Source organism: Mastacembelus armatus, chromosome 1, assembly GCF_900324485.2.
Source record: "Mastacembelus armatus chromosome 1, fMasArm1.2, whole genome shotgun sequence".
Taxonomy (NCBI): domain Eukaryota; kingdom Metazoa; phylum Chordata; class Actinopteri; order Synbranchiformes; family Mastacembelidae; genus Mastacembelus; species Mastacembelus armatus.
The window spans coordinates 13,112,038-13,134,153 of NC_046633.1; the positions used below are offsets into that span (position 1 = coordinate 13,112,038).

The 22,116-nt window shown below is 38.9% G+C and overlaps 1 protein-coding gene across 1 annotated transcript; it reads left to right on the forward strand.

The window, feature by feature from the left end:
• Positions 1–3,140: 3,140 nt before the first annotated feature.
• On the forward strand, positions 3,141–22,116 carry gpm6ab (glycoprotein M6Ab). Its single transcript, XM_026303569.1, has 7 exons — positions 3,141–3,249; positions 12,544–12,736; positions 13,982–14,138; positions 14,841–14,994; positions 16,599–16,675; positions 16,802–16,867; positions 20,881–22,116. The coding sequence occupies exons 1-7, from the start codon at positions 3,213–3,215 to the stop codon at positions 21,031–21,033; spliced, it is 837 nt and encodes a 278-aa protein (XP_026159354.1). The 5' UTR covers positions 3,141–3,212; the 3' UTR covers positions 21,034–22,116.

The window sequence follows — 22,116 nt, forward strand, 5'->3', positions numbered from 1 at the left end:
GAATTCTGGTGTCCATGTAGTTGGCAACTCTGATGAGATGGTCTCGATTATGTCGAGAGGTTCTAGAACTGCTGGAAGACCAGGTTTTGGATTTTCAACTCTACCCCATACTGTCACTCCATCAGGTGGTAGGGTAATGTTATCTTCCTGGACCAGACATGCCACAGAGTAGTCCTCTCCATTTCCTTCAATGACCCAGGAGGCACGGGTTCATTGCCAACAAACACCTTGTGACCGGCGAAGATGGTCATGTCAGCAGCTTGCCTAGTATCAAGGCTCAGGAGGAAAGAGTCATGAATGCAGCCAACAAAGACCTTTCAGTTGAATTTCCGGCTGCATTTGTGCTTCAGTTGGGGGTGTTATACACCTCTTCAGATATCACTGTGGCCTTGGCACCAGCATCAACAACTGCTTTAACAGGCCGTCCATTTACTGTACGTTGATGTACAAGCTGGGACCTCTTTTGGTTGTGTGTCCTAGCCGTGGGTTGAGGGTTTGGTCCTCTGCAGGCGGAGGTCCTCCAAAAGCTTCTGGCTTGCTTTTTAGGGTGAGGTCCTTAGGGCGAGTTGGACTTGGAACATTCTCTCCTAATATGTCACATTTTTCCACAATGGAAACAAGTGATTCTGCTTACTTGATTAGGGCTGGGTGATTGCATTCTTAAGCTTTGCGAAGGCAGATGGCGAACATAAGAACAGACCTTCCATGGTCCTGTTTGTATGTTCCCTGTATGGTGTTCCATGACCCATACACCTCCACAGTCTTTAGCCACAGGCTGTAGGTGCTCCAACTTAAGATACAGCTGCTCAACTCTGTCCATCAGCATTTTCAATTGTTCTATGTGACATACTTTGGGCTCTGCAATCGTTTGCAGACAGGGAAAAACTCGTCTGGAGGTCTCCATCTGCCCAGGAGATACATGTGGCCCTTCCTATCCTCATCTTTGTGTCACAGCCCAGAGTTGCTTTAAAAATGTGTTTGTGAGCCTCAACTTGCTTCTGTGCCTCAGCCAGTGATGGTGGGTCACGATTCATTACTTTGTATATCACTTTCTGCTTCCCTATCAAAAAGGCATCAGTAGCAAGATGGGCCGGCAGTAATAGATCTGTTCCAGGATAAGCCAGACTCACAAGACAAGGCACACCTCTGCAGCAAACTCTGTTGGAGATTCTTTTCCTTCTTTTCCTCTGCCATAAAGGGATCTTGCAGAGTATTTTATATGGCTTAAAGCATCTAGAGGCCACCTTTATTTGATTGCAAAAAGTATGCAGATGTAGTCTGGCCAGCCAGACTAACTCTTTTTCTATTGTATAGAAATAATTAGTCTGGAATGTCTTCGGTTGGGATCAATTTCCAGGGAGTGGACTAATGGACGCAGAATAAAGCAATCAGAAAAATGAACGATATGACATAAGCAAAGTGACAATGAGACCAGCATTTTACTTCCCAGTTTTTCTACTGATTAACATGAATGTGCCGGTGCGTTTTGTGGAATTTTCCTCTGATACCGCCAAAACAAATTTAAATTTTTCGTCACTTTTGATTGTACAGATAAGAGCAATATATCAATCGAATCTGTAAAGGGTCTACTTTTATTTGTATACAGTGATAATAACAACAAAATGCTGTGCTTTTGTAAAATAAGGAAAGCAGACAGGGTGCGCTCTCTGTCTTCTCTGTCTCTGTCACCTCTATTCACAGACACGTAAATAAAACAACCTGAATTTCAGCAAATACTTGCCTCAAAGACATATAAGAAACATACGCACAGAAAGCTTGAAATGTCTTCTTTTAAATGAAACAATTCAAGTTGAAGACAAATAATCTCTTTTTATGTAATCCATATGAAAGTAAGGAGTGGTATGGTTTCTTCTGTCTCACCTCAGTATAGCTAATGTGATCCTGCCTGACACTGAACGCACTGTTCATATGGAAATGATCTGAGGTGAGCCAGGTAATTATGTACACGCCCCCGAGAAATGGCATAAAACGTCAAGCTTCATCATAGAATTTAGTCACTTTTTCTGCGTTTGGATGATGGCACTTCATGAGTGAAGAAGCATTTTGGGTGGTTCTAGACAGTGACAAAGAGTTTACTTTGTCCTCAGTGCAAGAATGCGACTCAGATGACGAACATTTGCATCTGCATTGCATTGCAGTAATTCCCTCTCAGCTACATTCCTGACTGAAAGGCTCATTATGCAGCTTATTATGTGGGTCTTTGGCTTCTTCTTCATCAGATTTACACGAACTGCTTGCAGTTTCGGGATTCTTCAAAAATCTTTCCATCATTTGTAGAGCATATACACAGCCCCTAATTTCTCTGTTCAAATTAGCATACTGTAAAATGCAAAACAATAAAAAAGTATTTTCGGGTAAATACATTACAAGGACCCAAATCACAAAACTATATATAGATTTGGTTATTAATAGCCTTAGGATAAAAAATTAATTATTTAAAACAAAAACTTAAGTAAATCGTAATTTTTTTTTATTTCTGTCAGGTTTTTCACGTATCCCCAAGCGCCCTCTTGCGGCCCTCCTGGGCTCCACAAACCCCAGTTTGAAAACCCCTGGTCTAGCCTACGTTCTTCATAGGCTATAATTAGTATAGTTACAAATATACACTGAAAAGACTTATGTATATTTTTTTTCTGTTCAACAAGGCTATTTTTGCTAAAAGCGACTTATATGCCAGTGCAACCTGAAAAACACGACAATCTTTCTTTACAGTGTCTGTAATTGTAAGTTCTCATCAGGTTGACCCACTCCCTTAGAGTAATTGCCTCACTTGTTTTTCTGTTAATGAAATGTTTAGCTTATATGGTATCAGCATACCTTATGTGTTTGACTGTTTCAGTTTTACTATGTATCTAAATAAGACTCAAAAGGCTATTTTAAATTAAATAGATATTACTGGATATTACTGTTTACATTCTGGTTTTCTATATATGATACATACATTTTTTAAAGAAACACCTAAAGCTATAGATGGATACAGAGATATGATGCTAGAGAAGCCTGGATGGGCAGAGTAAAGAGAGAGAGTGTTAAAAAAGGGACTTCCCTGAGCCTCCATCATCTGCAGGGAGGGAAAAAACACACACACACACACACCCTCCCACATACACACAAGTACACTGTGCTGTGAGCTAGCAAGGGGCTTCAAAAAGCTTCACACGAAATAGACAAAGGGACTGTAACCTGCCACAATGGAGGAAAACATGGATGAATCGCAAAGCCAGAAAGGTAAGACATTAGATCAATTTGTTAATATTTCTTCCATCAGATGTGCCATTGTTCCATTCAACCATCTCTCTGTACCATGGGATTCCTTTGTGTGTTCTTAGCAGAGAGAAGACAGCATACATGATTTGTAGAAAGCAGCAAAGCAGTAGATCATAGTTTGAATGTTTCATTTGCTTATTTCTTGGCAAAATGTATAGACTGTTTTCCTCATGGTTCCGAAAATGAATGGAAAGATAGGCAGTGAATTTCAATCATGGCATCTATACATCTGCTTCTGAGAATACCTGTGATTATGCAACCCTGTTTTGTTGTGTGTTTTGATGAATGGATACCTAAATAACCAGATTGTTTGGGTTGGGGATGAAAGGAAATGGCAGACACTGGAGGGTCAGTGTTGTTTTGAAGACTGGATGGACAGATGGATGGACAGATGGATAGATGCATGCATGGATGAGGAGGTAGGAGTGGCGGGGAGAGGAAAGGGGGAAAAGAGGGGTAATCGAAGGAGGGTGCATAGGACAAAACCTTGCAATAAGGATTAAAAATCAGAGGGAGGGGTGAAGTGGAGCTGTGACTGATGCCTCTATTGGGATTTTCTTTGTTAGTATCCATTGTTGATGCTTCACGCTTGTCTGAATGCCTTTCCCCCCCTCTTTCCTTTGTGCTCTGCATGTCTCCCTTTTTTTCTGGTGTCGCACCCTTCCCTTTCCCTCCATTTTCTTCATATCTCTCTCTCAATAGTCCTCTCCCTCTATGATTTTTCTTCAGCTGATCTTGCTCAGTGCTCAGTATATTTCAAACAGGATTTTCTGGGTCGTCAGTCAGTTTCTGCATCTATGAGTCTCTGTCTCTCCCTCTGTCCGTCTCTTTCTACCCCTGTAATTTAAATCATCTTTCACTCACCTCCATCTCGCTGTTGATTCCCTCCCTTGTTCTTTCACAGATTATTTTTTTCAAATGTAACACATTGCATTTAAAGTCATAGTTCATCGCTTTCTGTGTGTTTATCTGCAGATAGCATATTCATTTTTTATGGCTCCTCCATATTATTGTTGTTGTCGGCGGTAAAAATGGGCGTGTCCATTTTGTTCATCGCACCTTCACTCTAAAATCCAGTCCTACTTGTATAGACTCAAGAACACAAGCCCTGATGAAGGTATTTTTGATGAAAACGATGCTGCTATTTGCATATATCACCATATTAACATTCATTATCACTGTATCTATGGTAACACTATTATGGAATTGTCTCCTTTTGGCAGAATTATGTGTATTTTTCTGGAAGGAACCTGTTTTAGCCAATCAGAAAGCTGAACGGGGAGACATGATGTTTTAAGCAAACACGATTTTTCATTCCAGCGACTTTTTCCTTCTTTTTTATTTTCTAGCTTTCATCCCACTTCTCCTGTTTATCTATTCAAGTAGTTCCCCATCACATATCTATGTCATTCATTGGCTGGTAAAGACAAGAATCATTTAACTTAAAAATGAACTCATGCAACTTGGTTAGGATACAAACTACTCCCAGCCAAAGTGACTGGGTCTTTGGACATTTGGTGATCAAAAATAGAGTTGCAAAATGGGAGTTGTTTTTTTTATGGATGTCTTATTCATTTTTCTCCTACATTGTTACAGTTGGATCACTTTGATTGGCATAAAAATTATCTCTATAAATCATCAGTGCATTAAGATTATGATTAAGAACTGTGTTCTTTGAGCCACAGGAACAATCCTGTGTAGCTTGTAAACTTTGTAAACTTGTGGACATTATCACACCATCAAACACTTTGAAATGTGTTGAAGTGCTGTGATAGAGCCAGTACTATTTGCTGCTTTGACAGCTAGTCACATGTCATACTACATTTCTTTTAATCTGTGTTACATCACTGGGTCCATGGATTGTTAAAAATTATCAGCTGCTTTAGTTTGAGTAATAATGTCGAATGTATGCCACTTGCTATTTCCTGTTACTGTTTCCTGCTGCATCTAATCCCAAAACCATCGCCGGCATTATTCAAGTTTAATGGTTCTTTATACAGTATGATGGCTTTTACAACCATCATATAACAGGTGAAAAATAATATGCCCTGATGTAGATAAATGCTGAACAAGTCTTTTTTCAACATAAAACCTATAAGGCCTAGCCTATTAATAAGTGAATTGGTAGCTTCCAGCTTGTGACTGACTGAAAATGCCTGATCGTAAGGCAGGGATAGACAGGAACATGGGGTGCCCACCCCGCCCACAATAAGATAACAATAAGATTCCTAAGTAACTCTCACAGGTAATTGATGGTATGTCATTTTTAATCAGTTTTAAGTAAAAAAGTTGGACAAGGAGAGAATTGTGATTATGATTTGCTGTTCATCCTATACCATGACAATACCAAAACACCACCATATTAAGAAACGCCAGCCTAAGAAACTTAGTATGGTGTTTTTACTGCATTTATTTGATTTGTTCCCATTTGATCTGTGTCGCTTTGAGTTTTTTGGTTGTCAGTTCTGAGTTTGTAGCACTCAGTTCTTCTTATGTCCAGATAACTCCTACTAATTATCCAACTATTGCCAAATTTAGATTTTTCAAACAGGAGACATGAAATACAAGCATTTTTGCAGGGAAAGACCGGTTTGATGTTGGGTGTTTTACAGAGGAAACGTTAAATCATTAAAGCTCAGTATGGATTTAGTGCTATATGCAAGGATATGCTATGTGGCCATTTCCTGCACCTGAAGAAAGGCAATAATTACTGTGTAAGATTGATTTGTAATTTATTATAGAAGTCAATGGGAAATTGACAGCAGTCTTAAAACCTAGAATGGACCCTGCGTGTCTACTTCAGATCCATTTCATTATTATGACCACTAACAGAATGGAATTTAATGGAGAGAGAGATACGTCAATACAAATTGACTTAGCAGGCCCACAGAGGGTGAAGAGAGGAGCAGGCAGAAGATGAGGAAAGAGGGAGAAACAGATACTCCAGAGGAAAAGAAGAAATGAATGAAGCCTGCAAAATGGGCAATCCTCCTAATTTCATTACCTTTTATTGGCACAACAAATAAAAAATAGTTTGACCCAAGGTCCATTCTGCTTTCTGTCAGACTGCCTTATATACACACTATGAGCTGCTCAGTTGTGGGTGAAAGAGTTTAACCCTACCCGTTATTACAATATTCTTACTACTCTGCTAGTGGTTGCTCTCTCAGCCCAACACTTTGGTCCAGATATTGAAAGTTTCTGGGCAGAGTTCCATGAAATGTATTCTGTCAATATCAGCCCAGAATTTCTTATACGTAAGAAATATCAAAATGTAATGGATAGGAGCGCTGTGATACCTGAATGCTTACAGAACATATAACACACATGACCCATATTCGGTGTTTGATGAGCTTTCCTCTAGTACTACCATAAACAGAAAATGGCATCCTTCTATATGAAATATTTCAAACTTCAACAAGATAGCCATGAAATTTGCTTTTTATGCTGATTCTCCTAAAAGGCTAAACCTCATTTACCATAATGTTGAGATCAGGTTTTTAGCTTATGAAGCTCAAATATCAAGAACTCTTAGCTCATTCTTCATCCAAATATTTCTAGTAACAGGTTCAAGCTATCAGATTGTTCTACCTAATCAGGGAATTGACAAGAACATCATCTCAGTCAGGAATTGGACTTACATCATTCCTCGGTATTTTAGATGTTATCTTTTTTTTAGATGCCAATTATTTTAAATCTTCATTAGTACACTACATAACCACACAAACATCAAAGTGTGGTGCATTTTCAGTAGCTGTGACAAATAAATAGTTAGTGTTAGATCAAAAGCAGTGCAGGAAGGCCTCCCATATCAACGTAAAGCTGGTGAGCTTTGAGTCCTGGCAGTGTTTTCAGTTTTCACCATTATGTGGAGCTGCTCCAACATTAGCCTGTGGGGATGACATCATCACTACAGTCTGTCTCTGTGCTTCTCATCTTATGGAGGGAGTGGTTCAAATTCAAATTCTCTATTTACACAATTACAGTAAAGGCAAATACCAATTACCAATACCAATTCTTGTATATATATATATATATATATATATATATACATGTATGTATGTATGTATGTATATATGTACATACACACACACACACACACACACACACACACACACACACACATATATATATATATATATATATCAAATTTCACATTTGATGCCATGTTAATGTACCTGTCAGTATAATGCATCTTTAAACAAAGAAATTTATTGAAATTAACTTGAGTTGTGTCCTCAGTACAGTAATAGTAATAAGTGATTGGTGTAACTACTCTTAAGTTTAGTCTCAGCTTGATTTTAAATTTGTTTGTCTTTGGGCAGGTAAATATGAGCAGTAAATGACCTTTCCCATAGTACATTTTTTGACAGCATCAACTGCTCAATGATTATTAGAATTTCTCCAGGTTACAGCCTGCTTGGGCACAGTCTGCTTGTCTGAGTCCTAGTGAAATGAATCATACTGATTCATTTCACTAGGGCTTCCTCCTCATTCATTCTCTTTTATTGCTGCACTGTATCCTCATTCTCGTGGAAGATGGCTAAAAGAGTACCATAACTCACAATATATTTGCACAAATTTCTGGCTCTGTAGTGGACAGCTATCCCATAAATATCACTGTTTCTTATATTTAGTGTACATTAACAGACACTGTGCTATGAAAGTGCTGTCCTGCAGTTAACAGTGGTATATAGTTAAAAAAGCAAAGTTTTTTGTAGTCAGTGCTTTTACATTGTATTAATACAATATTTATTGATTTCTGTGTTAGTGACACTAATTGTGATTTCATTGTTAGTGTATAACCACTTACTCATCCAGTTAGCACATCTATATGGATCTTCATCTGCTTGAACATATGTGAAGAGCACCCAGTATAGAAAATCATAGCCAGATAACCATCTATTGTAATTAGAAAAAGCATTTAGTGCATTTAAGCCTAACAATATTGACAGGTCCAATCCACAATGGGTAAGAACTTAACATTAAATAACATAAAGCCAGTCTCTGCCTCACTAACCCACAGCTCCTACTGTCTGTGTGAGCAAAGCGCAGGGGGATGGAGAGGCAAGGAAGGATTTGTAGATGAGCAAACAATTTGATTGACAGCTGGGAGAATCATTTCAAGAGGCAATGTCAGCTATGCTAGGTTTATGCAGTGATAGACATCAGTATTCCTCTCTTAGAGCTAAGACAGTGATATATATGTGTGTATATATATATATATATATATATATATAGTTCAAAATGCCAATATGAATTTATTTAATACTAAAACTTCTAGGGAGTGCAGTGTAACATTTTTTTATATGTAGCCACTGTTTTAAACCATGCCAAAGGGAGTAGAGTTACTGTGTGCAATACATTTGTTAACAAGCATTACCATTGAGATGATTAACAATCTCATCAATCCTACATTAACTGTATGTAATAAGACAGCTGTCACATCATATGTAAAACTATTTACCGCTTTCTAAACAAAGAAATACAGTATAGACTGAAGTGTTGTTTGTATTTTGTCTGTCCCAGTTTTTATCAGGTCACTGGGTCCGCATTTAAAGTCCAAATATGGAAATATGATGAGGATTATAGCATGGCTCAAATTCAGGACACATACTCACAAACACACACGCACATATACAATCACACCGTCAGAAACACAACTGTGCAGTCTTAGACATGCAGATATATGCAGATATATGAAAATATTAGATAGATGAAAGATACAAACATGTTGTATAAAGCCCCCACACAGAAACAAGTTCACACATGCTCATTACGCATTTTTTAAAAATCTAATCACAAGTCACACTCCTCTCTCTGCCTGTCCATCTGCCTCGGAACTATCGCAGTGGCCTGAATCCTTGTTTTTTTTTTTCTTTATGTGTAAAATTCAGGGCTAAATGGAGACGATTTAAATCAGATATGCGCGTATAAATACCCACGGTGAGCATGTAGCTCCTGAGCAATGAATGTTTTATTAAATGGAATCAGTGAGTGCAAAATGGTACCTTCTACTGGGCATAGCAGCCATTTTTGTTCCTCTCACTGGCTTCTCTTCTGTCAAGAGTTGAAACCGTTCATCGATCATTTCCACAAATTAAGACAATAATGAGAATGAGAACAGGCTGTGTTCATTCAATGTTGTGTAAGTGTTCTTCTGAGTGTATTTTTTCGCCTCTGCATGTGTGAAAGTGTGCATTAATCTGACTGTAACACTTGCAGAGCTGTGCTGTTACCATGACGACAATACAGGCAAAGTGGGTCAGCAGGCTCCTGCCGCACCCCTGTTGGCATAGCAACAAGGCTGATCAATTAAACTTCAGCAGCACGATGACACATACACACTCACATACAAAACGGATATGTGTGTGATTCTCTTTCTGTTTCCTGACTTTCTGTAGGACTACCTCAGTTTCTACCTGTAGGATTCAGTTTGTGTGTGTGTGTTACATCTGACATGGATTTTTTTTAAAATCTAAAATAAACTTTTTTAAATGAAAGCTGCTGATATATTATGATGATGGTATTATGATATGAGTTTATAGCCAATACCTAGGTGTAGCTGGCTGTTACAGGCCAACACACCTCAAAATAAAGTACATGAGATGAGACTCAAAATCATAACTTCTTCAGGAAAACTAGTGGTAGTTGTAGTTATAGTTGTAAAAGTTTATAATTAAAAGATTTTATTTGAGTTTTCTGATATTCAGCATCTGGTAGCACATAATGTAGAATAAATTGCACATTTCAACACATCTTCCACGGACAAATCAGTTAAGGAGAGGCATCATCAAACAGTGCAGAATAAATCTGATTATTTGTTACTTTATCGCTATTTGCATTCTTCAAAATATAAGTGTTAAATTGTGGCAGAATTCCAGCAGGAAAACATTTCCTTCATCCAAATGCAAATATTTAGGTTGTTAAAATATTTTTGGACTAAAAGCCTTTCCCCCTACTACTCTCTAAGAGGAGAGGTTACCCTTCATCTCAGAGCAACTACAGGAAATTACAGTTGCAAAGTAGGTCAGGTACAAGTGGGTCATTTCAAAATGCCCACATAGCACAATTATATAATGTGGCAGGTGGAGGACTATAATTAATCACATCAACATATGCTGATCACAGGATGTCATAAAAGATAGACAAAGAGAAATTGCAAGTAAATCATTAGTCCAGACTGTGGGTCATCAGCATAAAAATGCACATAGTTTTGGTTTTATATGCACATATATATCTATATCTGTATCTATATATCCACATATATATATATATATATATGTACATTGCATTTAGAAAGTATTCAGACTTCAGTTTTTAAAATCTTATATTGCATCCTGATACAATTGTTAAATTTTGTTTTTTAATAATTATTCTATACTCAGTACCACATAATGACAAAGTGAAAAAATCTGTAAATTTTTTAGAAAGAAAAATCCTGAAATATCACACTTAACTATTCAGACACCTTGCAACAATACATCTCATTTCTCTTGATCATTGCAGAGATATTTCTACTGCTTGATTGGAGCCTGCCTGTGGTAATCTAAACTGATTGCACATGATTTGGAAAGACACGCACCTTTTTATAGAAGGCCTCACAGTTGGCAATGCATATGAGAGCAAAAACCAAGCCATGAAGTTGAAGAAACTGCCTGCAGAGCTGAGAGACAGGATTGTTGCTAGGCACAGAACTGGGGAAGGCTACAAAAAAATTCTGCTGCACTGAAAGGTTCCCAGGAGCACAGTGGTCTCCATAATATTCAAAAGGAAAACATTTGACACAACCAGGACTCTTCCAAAAGCTGGTTGCTCAGTCAAACTGAGCAATTGTGGGAGAAGGGCCTTAGTAAGAGAGGTGATGGTCACTCTCACTTAACTACAGAGATCCTGTGTGGAAATGGGGAGAAGTTACAGAAGGACAACCATCACTGCAGCCCTCCACCTATCAGGGCTTTATGGCATAGTGGCTAGACAGAAGCCTCTCCTCAGTGCAAAACACATGAAAGACCGCTTGGAGTTTGCACAAAAACACATGAAGGACTCTCAGACAGTGAGGAATGAGAGTCTCTGGTCTTACGAAACCAAGATTAAACTGTTTGGCCACAATTCCAAATGTTATGTCTGGAGGAAACCAGGCAGCTCTCATCAGCTGCCCAATACCATCCCAACATTGAAGCATGGTGGTAACAACATCATGCTGTGGCAGTGTTTTTCAGCAGCCGGGACTGGGAGACTGGTCAGGGTTGAGGGAAAGCTGAATGGAACAAAGTACAGAGATATTCTCAAGACTTCAGACTGGGCCGAAGGTTCATCTTCCAACATGACATCGATCCTAAGCACACAGCCAAGACAACACAGGAGTTGCTTAGAGACAACTCTGTGAATGTCCTAGCTTGGCCCAGCCAGAGCCCTGACTTGAACCCTGTCAAACTATATATATATATCACATCCACCGATGTTCCCCAGCCAACCTCATTGTGCTTGAGAGGATTTGTAAAGAAGAATGGCAGAAAATCCTGTAATCTAGGTGTTCAAAGCTTGTTGTGCAAATATGATATTTCAGGTTTTCCTTTTTAATACATATACTAACATTCTCAAAATTCTGTTTTCACTTTTACTGGGCCCGGTTCTGCTGGAGTTTTTTCTTCCGTTAAAGGGAGTTTTTCCTCTCCACTGTCGCCAAGTGCTTGCTCATAAGGGATTTGTTGGGTTTTTAGTTTTAGTTTTTGTAAAGTGCCTTGAGATGATCTGTATTGTGATTTGGCGCTATACAAATAAAATTGAATTGAATTGAATTGAATTGAATTGTATTGAACTTTGTCTTTATGTGGTACTATGTGGTATTAATTAGGGAAAAAAATGATTTTAAACAATTGTAGTATCAGGCTGCAAAATAACAAAATTGAAAAAAATGAAGTGTCTTCTGAATACTTTCTGAATGCACTGTATATACACACACACACACACACACACACACACACACACAGACAGATCTCTAAGATTTCTGTTGTCCTTTCTGCTGTCACAATAAATGGAATTTTGTTCGTTGTGTTCACAGAACTGAGAAAATCTAAAAAATACTGAAAAATGCAGTTTGAAAAATTCAGCAATAATATCACTTTTTAGATATGCAAGAAGGTTTCTAATTTTCTAATTCTAATTCAAAATTAGCTATCCGAATGTACTCTACACAGTGTACACTTTAGTGCATTTAGTATTCATCATGTTGAATGTTTTGTGTATGTTCAGGCTGTAAGGAGTGCTGTGAGCGATGTGTGGGCAGTCTGCCCTGGGCCTCCCTCATTGCAACTATTGTTCTCTACATGGGCGTGGCCTTATTCTGTGGGTGCGGGCACGAGGCTTTAAGCGGCACCGTCACCATCCTCCAGAACTACTTTGAAGTCATCAGAGCCCCAGGACAAACACTGGATGTGTTTACCATGTGAGTGACTGGTTTTTACATTCGTTATTTTAAAAGATTTAAAAACCCTGTCTTAGCACAATAACTATGAACTGAAAATTACCTAACATTACACTCAGTCAAATTCAATATTTTTCAAGCAGCAATGTCTGTTTGGTTCATTTTGGCAACTGATATCAGGGCCAAATGTGGTCGTACACAGTAGCTTGTTTATATGTGTTCTGTTCTTCTGGTAAGAAGAACACTAAATTCATAAATTTACACCAAGGACGCTGAAATAAATCTTAAAACAATAGTGACATTTGTTTGTATGTTCACAGAGATGTTATTTGTCATTGCCATTGGCTGGGTCTGTTTTTAAACAATGCCAATATTTCAGTCAGAAACACATCAAAGAAGAGACCATTTATAGAAAATGGTTATGCAATTAGATTTGACAGAAAAAGATATAGACCAAAACAATGAACACTATTATTCCTTTTGTAGTAATTATAGGAGTATGTAATAGAAGTTATATAATGCCTGATATGTTGCAAAGTATAGTGATCAGGCAGTTAACGGAAAATCAGTCAGTTTTGTGGCATACATATGGGGATAAGACCTAGAAGCCTAATTTTGTATATAATGTTTTAAACTAAATGTTATCTGATGCTAACATGAAACTTCAGCAGAGTGAAAAGTAGCTATTTTCCAAAATGACCATATTTCCAGTGTGAATTTTTCCCTTAACAGAGGAGTATTAAAAAAATTTTGTGAAGCTGTAATTTCCAACATCTGTGGAAAGACCTGAAGATGGCCCTTCATAGATGGTTCCCATTCAATTAGACTGAGCTTCAGAGGAGCTACCAGTGAAAATAAGATAAAGTGAAAGATGAAAGATTTCTCACTTTTTCATTTTGAATTATGGATTAGTATAGATTGATGGACAAAAAAGGAAATTGTATCCATTTAAAATGAAATCTATAACACAAGCATGCACTGTACACTGGGAACTATGTACTACTGAGCAAATCTCAATATGAAGGCCTGTTTCTGAAATTTCCAATAATAACCAATAAAAAACACAAAAAGAGACTAAAATCGACTGTGAGTGAGCTGACCATACAGGTTTTTCACTCTCATTCCATCCAGATTCACCCTCCATAGCAATTTAGCTGAAGATACATATTATGCTTACAAATAACACTTCATCATACAGCTTAGCATGAAAAGAAATATTTACTCATTAATGATAACACTGTAAATGTGGCAATGGTCTCTCCACAGTATTGACATCCTGAAGTATATCATCTATGGCCTTGCAGCTGGATTCTTTGTGTTTGGAGTGCTGTTGCTGGTGGAGGGCTTTTTCACCACTGGAGCTATTAGAGATCTCTATGGAGAGTTCAAGATCACTGCCTGCGGACGCTGCCTGACTGCATTTGTAAGGAACCTTAAAAAATAACATATAAACAAATAGAAAATATAGAAAATAAGCAGTGTATTGCCAGCAAGGTGCTTTGGGGTAAATATAAGTAATGGGTTATGTAAGAACAAATGTGGTGAACAATTGAAGAGACCACATTCGACAATGAAGTGAGCTTAGTAACAGGTTTTGTGTGTGTGTTCGCAGCCTGTGAATGGCTATCATAATCCTCTACGCCACTGTGCTCTATTGCTGTCAAAAAACTATTTCTTCATCACCATCAATCTGACCACAGTATACTGTATCTTATTCCACCACTAAAAATAGTCCCCAATACAATTTCTCCTGTTTGTGTAACATTTTCCAAATAAGATATAGCTGTGGGTAAGATCAGCACAACATTCAGGAGGAATTTGGTGCCATTTGGTTCTTCCTCACACAACTGCTGCAGCTCAGCCAGTCTTAGCATGTCTGCTGTAAATGGCTCTTCTGAGACCATTCAACACCATTTGATTAACTTCTGGGTTATAAATGAGTCACTCCAAAGAAGCCATGTTGTATTAGATTTACTTTGATGTTGGTCATTGCCCTGCTGCAAATAAAATGCATTAAATGTCACATTGTCACAACAGTATAAAATGTTTTCAAGTGGTTAAATGACACATTAATGCAAAGCACATTGTCTCTGTCACTCTTTATCTCATGTCCCTGTGCTTACAGCTAATGTTCCTGGCCTATCTGTTCTTCCTGGTCTGGCTTGGAGTGACAGCATTCACCAGCCTGCCAGTCTTCATGTATTTCAATGTTTGGTCCATGTGTCAGAATACCAGCTTGGTGGAGGGAGCCAACCTGTGCCTGGACCTGCGCCAGTTTGGTATTGTCTTATTTATTTTTCTCACTGAAATAGTAAGTTGACCATCTCTGCATTGTCTTGATAAGTTATGTCTGTTCAAGGACTTCCACAGTTTGCATGGTGATTCAATAAATTCAGTAGTACTTGAAAAAAGACCCAGGTTGGTTATGATGGCTGCTTTTAAGTTGCAGCTAGTATAGACTTTTGTATTCCTCTCATTTAAATGCAAACACAAAGAGATAACAGAGTCTTTCTTTGTGAATTTTAACCTTCAGTTTTTCCCATAATGCAGTAATGTGAAAAGAACTGCCCATGTGATCCTATATCGGAAAATACCATTCTCAACCACAAGTTTCAGAATTTAAAAATCTCTTATCATGCACAGAAAGGGTTAATTAGATTTTGAATACAGTTTATCCATGCGTCCTTTGCTTCTAAGGTTGTGTCAGTGTGTCAATTAAATGAAGTAAAATTGCATTGTCTCATAACCCTGGATACGCACATTATACTGTGTGTATCCTCCCACATACAGTAGAAGGAGTACTAAACTGGCAAACATGATGGAAAAAAACTGTGTGCAACTAAATTGCCAGATTGCCAGTAAAAAAGCCCACAGTGTACCATGTGCTGCAAGAACAAAGCTCAGAATGCTTCATATCAATCTAAACCATCTGAAACGACTAACTAAATTATTTGTTAATATCTGACCCCATCTTGTGTATCTGTGCTTTTTAGTAAATGTAGGCAGAAGGTCTGTGGATTGAACTGTGAAACTGTGTTTGTCTCATTTCTGGTAATCTATAACCAAGACAAACCAGGGCACTAGGTTAATCATCTGTCTACAAGATATCTTCTGAAATGAGCAGTTTCACTCTTGGTGCCCTTGCCACTTCCCAGACTCCCTCTGAAAAGATATGTTGTTTTATGTGTACTTCTGTTTCAGGACAATATTTTTTTGTTTTGCTTTACAACATGGGCTATTTCTGTGTGTAAAAACATGCATGTGGTGGATAAACCAGCCAACCAAACCATAAAATCAAGATTCTTTGAAATAAATAATCCAATATCACAAAGAATGCATCATTCTTATTATATCCAGCTGCACAGAGTTGCATTAGATACTGTATTTTATCCAAATATCTTAGTGGCTAGTTAATGCATTCACAGAATTATCCACCATGTTGGGATACCCACGTAAAAGCTGAAGACGCACTAAGAAGCATTTTGAGTCCAATGCAGCACTGCCACCTACTGTCTAAATATAGAAACTTAAAATGGTCCTGTCATCAAACAATACTGACTGTAAGGAACATTTCTCATGGGGACCAATTACAAGATTTCAATTTTACAATCACAATCCCAAGATTTGTGATATTATTACACTGTGATAATTTTGTGGTCAGATTCAGTGCTGCATTTTCACCAGCAGCACATTGTGATCATACTGGTCAGTTTCCAGTGGCCAAGAGAACAGGACAAAGCACAATTACCCACAAGTGACTTAAGACTGAAAGCAACTAAGAAGAGTTTGCACTATCCATTCATCATTTAGTCAAATTAAATGATCAGACAAGTAGTTAGTAGTTTGTGTTGATACTAATTTTGCTTCTTTCTTTTTTTTTAAGGAGCAGTGACTATCTCCGAGGAGAGGAAGGTGTGTACAAGTTCTGAGAAGTTCTTCAAGATGTGTGAATCCAATGAGGTAAGACAAAACATGGAAGAAACAAGGAAGGAATCACGATTGGGCCTTTTGTGGTCTTGTATTTAAAATACAATGATTTGTTTACTAAGAAGCTAAATTAAAACTATTGTATCGTATGTGTTACAGCTGGACTTGACCTTCCATCTGTTTGTGTGCGCTCTGGCAGGAGCAGGAGCTGCTGTCATCGCCATGGTGAGAACCAATATACAATTATATTCAGAACTTGCTACGGGTGGAGTTTTCAAAAGGAAAAGAGTAGAACGTAGCTTACCAGAACATTTGTTGTGCCCTATGTCAAAATCGGCTCATTGGAAGCCTTGGCAAACACAAGAGAGACCAGGTTAAATTTATTCAAATAAACTTCAGAATTGTGTGTAGTAAGAGTCAGCATTATCTGTCAGTGTGGGTGAGGTGATGGATAAGTGGAACTGTTGAGCACCAAGTGCAAAAAATGAGACAGTAACAAAAGAAGCAGTATGAGTCTGTGGTTCAGGAGAGAGCCAACAACTGCCACTACCCAGCTTTAAGCATTCTGGGACACATGCCAGGTGTGCCATAGACTCCTCCCCAACCAAGACCTGCAACACATAGAGGGGAAACAAAACATAGAGACAGACGTAGGCCCCACTGAGGGGAGAGTTGGGGTTGTGACACCTCTGACTAGTATTTTACTGTATTTGTATGTTTCAACCAAAATTATATATCTTTGGGGAAGTTTGTGAATCTTTTTATAATTAGACATGCAAAAAAGAAAACAATTTTCAAACCTTAGAGGGAGGCAGAAAAACTAACCTGGCCCATGGTGGGCCCAGGCCCAAGAAGAACGGAAAACTGGGGAGGGGGATGTCTGGGACCTGCAGTCATCGCAACCGGACCCCTCTGCGCAGTACATAATGAATTGTTGGGCCCAAACTGTCCAACACCAGTGTAAAAAGCAGAGCATTACCACTCCTTCATCCATTCTCTGTTCCTGTTTATGCGTGCTCAGAATCACAGGGGATTGGAGTGCATCCCAGAAACACTCTTCACCTCCCCCATAGTTTTTTTTCAGAGAAACAAAAAAAAATCTGAATCCTTCAAACACTGCAGAACCTCAGCAGTATGAGAGACTTCTAATTTTACAACATGCACTGAATCAGATGTATTTCTGCTTTGCAGAAGCTGATATGGTGGGCTCTTCTTCAGCTAGGGAGATGTCAAGGTTTAAAATAAAGAGTACATTAAACAGGAAACTATGACACAGAACCCCTTGATTAATTAATTGGGCAGCACGGGACATGGGGCTTTGCTACAGGCCGTTGATGGTGTATAGGGGTGGACCTATACAATGTGACGTTACCCAGTTTTATGCATCGCGAAAATTAAGCCAATTGAGTCGCTATATACGGCTGTGTTGCCATGTTACTTTTTTTGAGCCAGAAGTACCATATTTGGACAAAAAGGCAAGCTGTGTCCCAAATCAGGGGCTGCATCTTTGCTTTTTTTTATTAAGACCTTTATTTTGCCAATTCATACACTCACTACTACAAGACATAAAACACCAGACAAAGACACACAAATCATGTACGGGGGTATAGAAAGATATATCTTTAGATCTTTGAGGTCATGTAAGTCCTTCAGCAATAGTCTTTTGAAGATATGCAAGTCCTTCACATTAGGTTACAATAGTCCTTCATAGGAGTCACACACAGCAATAGTCTTATGAGCTCACAAAAGTACTAAAAAGGGCCACAGTTTTCATTGCTTTAACATTCCTAGAAAACAAAATGGAGCTGATATAATTATTAAAATCGACCATAAAGGCAGGGAAAAAAGGTTTGGACCCACTGAATTTGCATTTGTGGATGTGAAATTTAGCCAAAAGGAATAAAAGGTTATTCAAGAAATAGAACCTTTCATATTCAGCCTCAAGTCAAACATACCAAGGGAAACATCCCTAAAACAAAAAGAGAGATAAAACATTATGAATGAAATCTAACATGCTCTAACAGAATTTTACAGAGAACAGTTCCAAAACAGATGTGACACCGTTTCACATTAATTGTTACAAAAAGAGCAATCAGTCTTAATGAATACAGCCGAAGACCACAGACGGTCCCATTTAAATTTAATAAGGGAAGAATTAACTGGGTGAGTTCTGTGAATTAATTGTGAATGAGACTTCTCTCACCATATTAGTAACAAAGCGTTTGAAAGGTAAAGATCACACTTTGCTCCAAGGTATATTCTCTATTACACCATTCCAGAATTGGTCAACGTAGGGAATAGCAACAATGTAACAATGGGAACAGTTGGTGATGCAATCAAGAAGTCATCCGTAGACTAGACAGATGTATTTCGTCCTATGCGGTCTACATAGGCTACGCCTTTGCTGCGCCTTTGTAGACCGCGTCTTTCGAAGGATGCAGTATCTGAAGTGGGACAGGGCCGCAGTGTGGGAGCGTTCCCATGGTGATCAATGAGCCAATCAGTAGCGAATTGTTCAACGCCCCCTGGAGAGACAAAGTTGAATATTTGTGATGTGGCAATAATTGATAACACTGATTTTCCAGGCCCAATGAAGGTTTATTCAAAAAAACGTAGACTTTTGTGTGTTCACAATTTAATGCATAAACCACAGATCACTGTGAGGTGCATTTTACATGCATGTGCTCCACATTTGGCGCACTGGTTCCACACCCTTCTGTGCTATGGGAACTAGACACATTGCCTCCACTTTTTGGAGGGCTCTGGCTCTGGCTCCTTCTCTTCCCCCTCCTGACCATGGACCTGGCCCTGGGCTTGTAGGACCAGGCTGGCTGCAGATGGTCTTCCGGGCAAATGGCTCCTCTTTGCCATGGCCTGGGCAGTGAGAGCTCTGCCAACCTGCAGCAAGTTGTCAGCTGAAGCAATTGGCACTGATCCAGCTGGGGTCCACAGAGGTGAACAGGACATAGGCATTATAGCATGATATGTATATCATGTGGTAGAGCAGGCACATGGGCCACTTGCAGACAGGCAAAAGAAAAAGGAATGACACAGGCCCCACTGAGGGGACAGCTAGGGCTGTGACACCTATGACTAGCATTTTACTGTATTTGTATGTTTGAACCAAAATGATGTATCTTTGGGGAAGTTTGCAAATCTTTTTATAATTAGGCTCATTTGTGGTTTAGGAGTGGACTCAGTGGAGTGCAAGTTGGCCGCTTCTCCTTTGGTTACTCGGCAGACCGCGTTTCCGCAGTATGCAAATGATATGGTCTCATAGCCCCTCCGTTTGAAGTCCTCCCCCTCCACACCAAAAGGGTGACAGAAAGTTGGAGCTGCTCATTGGCATTGTAAAAAAAGGAGTGGCATCAACAAAACAAAAGAATTGCCATTGAAAGAAAAAACAGAAAGTATCAAAAGATTATCACTGAAAAACACAATATAATGCAAAAGACACAAAAATAAACTAAGATATTTTTAATGCCAGTTTGCAAAAATTCAATGCCAAAACTGTATTTTCAATGCCAGTGCTTCTTTTGTCAATGCCAAACTTTATTTTCAATGCCAAACTTTATTTTCAATGCCAAAACTTAAAGACATTGAATTGGCTCCATAGAACCAGGCCTCCAATTAAAATTTATTTGATGAAGGCTCTGCTGCCCCTGGTGGCTTGTCGGGAGAGGACGACGACTGTGTTGGCCACAGGGGGTCACCAGAGAGCATCTGCCACTGTCTCAAACCTATGGTACCTTTTGTTATTTAAAAGAAATCATGTTTTTTTTTTTTTATTAAACTTTGTTCCAGTTGCATACTACACACTGATCTTTATGCTGGTTTGCATAACATTTACACATATTCCATACATTATGTTTCTCTTTAATTCATACTTGAGCCTACATCTGACATATCATCTTCTAATGGTAAGAGTTATTAACAATCACATGTTGTTTACACATCTTGCAGACACAAAAGTTATTATTCATTTGAAGTCATAACAGAAGCTGGAAGTAAACGCATGCCTTAACCATTAATCTATCAGGGTAATACAAACAAACTTTTGATTTTTGAGTGCAGTGTTGATGCAACGTGTTCTCCTACAGTCCACTGCATGTAGGAAAAAGTCGTTATCATTATTACTTTGCTTATGCCTTACCTGTCTGATTTAGGGACCTTACAGAATAAGGGTGGTCAGTATGCTGAAATCAAATTGCACTTTCATTAAACCTCTCTCCTCTCAGGTCCATTTCCTGATGGCTCTTGCTGCTAACTGGGGCTATCTGAAGGATGCCAGCCGAATGCAGAAGTATGAGGACATTAAGTCGAAGGAGGAGCAGGAGCTGCATGACATTCACTCTACACGCTCCAAAGAACGCCTCAATGCCTACACATAAATGTGCATTTATGAGAAACGACACACACACACTTACCTCTCAGACACAAACAAGATGATACATGCACACACATACATGTCAGGTCTGACAAAGACCACAGAAGAAGCACACAATACATACATAAGTGAAAAAACATAAACATACATTCAAACACATAAAGACATGAGCAGGCAGAATTTAGACAAGAACAAAAGTACAAAAACACCATCATCATCCTTATGTCTGTAGTAGATCGCTGGCTAAGGTGGTCTATGCTAACGCTTTGTTGTCCATTACATTGGTTTCCTCCGTATGTACTCAATCCTGGAATCCTTTTAATTTAGAGAAAGGTTTTGCTGTAGCTTTACCTTAAAAGTAAATATTGATCCTTAAATAACAAACACACTCCACATTCCTCATCAGAGGAAGTGGTGCTGGTGTGCATGACTAAAACACAGTCTGTTAACATCTTAATATTAATGCATAAATTTACCAGGTCTGGTCTCTGTCATTGTCGCACTGTAACATCTTATTTACCCTTTATCCTCAGCACCCAGAAATAACTGGCTTTACAACATGTGCAGGTGTATAGCAGTCACCTGCAACTGGCCTAAAAGAAAGAAAGAAAAAAAAAATTGTGGAGCAAGATGCAGAACTCTTGTAAGCTGCTAGCGTGATACCATAAACCCCTTGAGCTACAGCAGACACATGGATGACTTTGGTGGCTACATACACCTCACACACACACTCACACATTGATGTGGCTGAATGGTTGGTGTTGTGCAGGCAGTGTTGTATGGTGGTGTCATGCTATGTTGTGTCGTTTCGCCACTTTATGATGATCGGTATTGCAGAGAAATACGGTCCGTGAGAAAAAATGTACCTTAGGGGTATACATGGGTAGCTTTGCCAACTTTTCCTCCCCTTCCCTTTTCCCTCCCCTCCCCCTGCTTTTCTGTGCCCCCCCCCCCCCCCCCCACGTGCCCCCTTCCCACCCCACCACTCTGTGACCTCTCTATCTTGAGCCAAGTTTCATTAGTTGTTCCAAACATTGCTGTTACACATACTTTCAGTATAGTATGTCCCAAAAGTGGCCACGTGCAG

Bases quoted from the DNA above. Each gene is read 5' to 3' on its own strand.
- gpm6ab (XM_026303569.1), top strand. From the start codon at position 3,213: ATGGAGGAAAACATGGATGAATCGCAAAGCCAGAAAG. The intron at 3,250-12,543 runs GTAAGACATTAG...GTGTATGTTCAG, and splicing joins TGAATCGCAAAGCCAGAAAG to GCTGTAAGGAGTGCTGTGAG. The intron at 14,139-14,840 runs GTAAGGAACCTT...CTGTGCTTACAG, and splicing joins GACGCTGCCTGACTGCATTT to CTAATGTTCCTGGCCTATCT.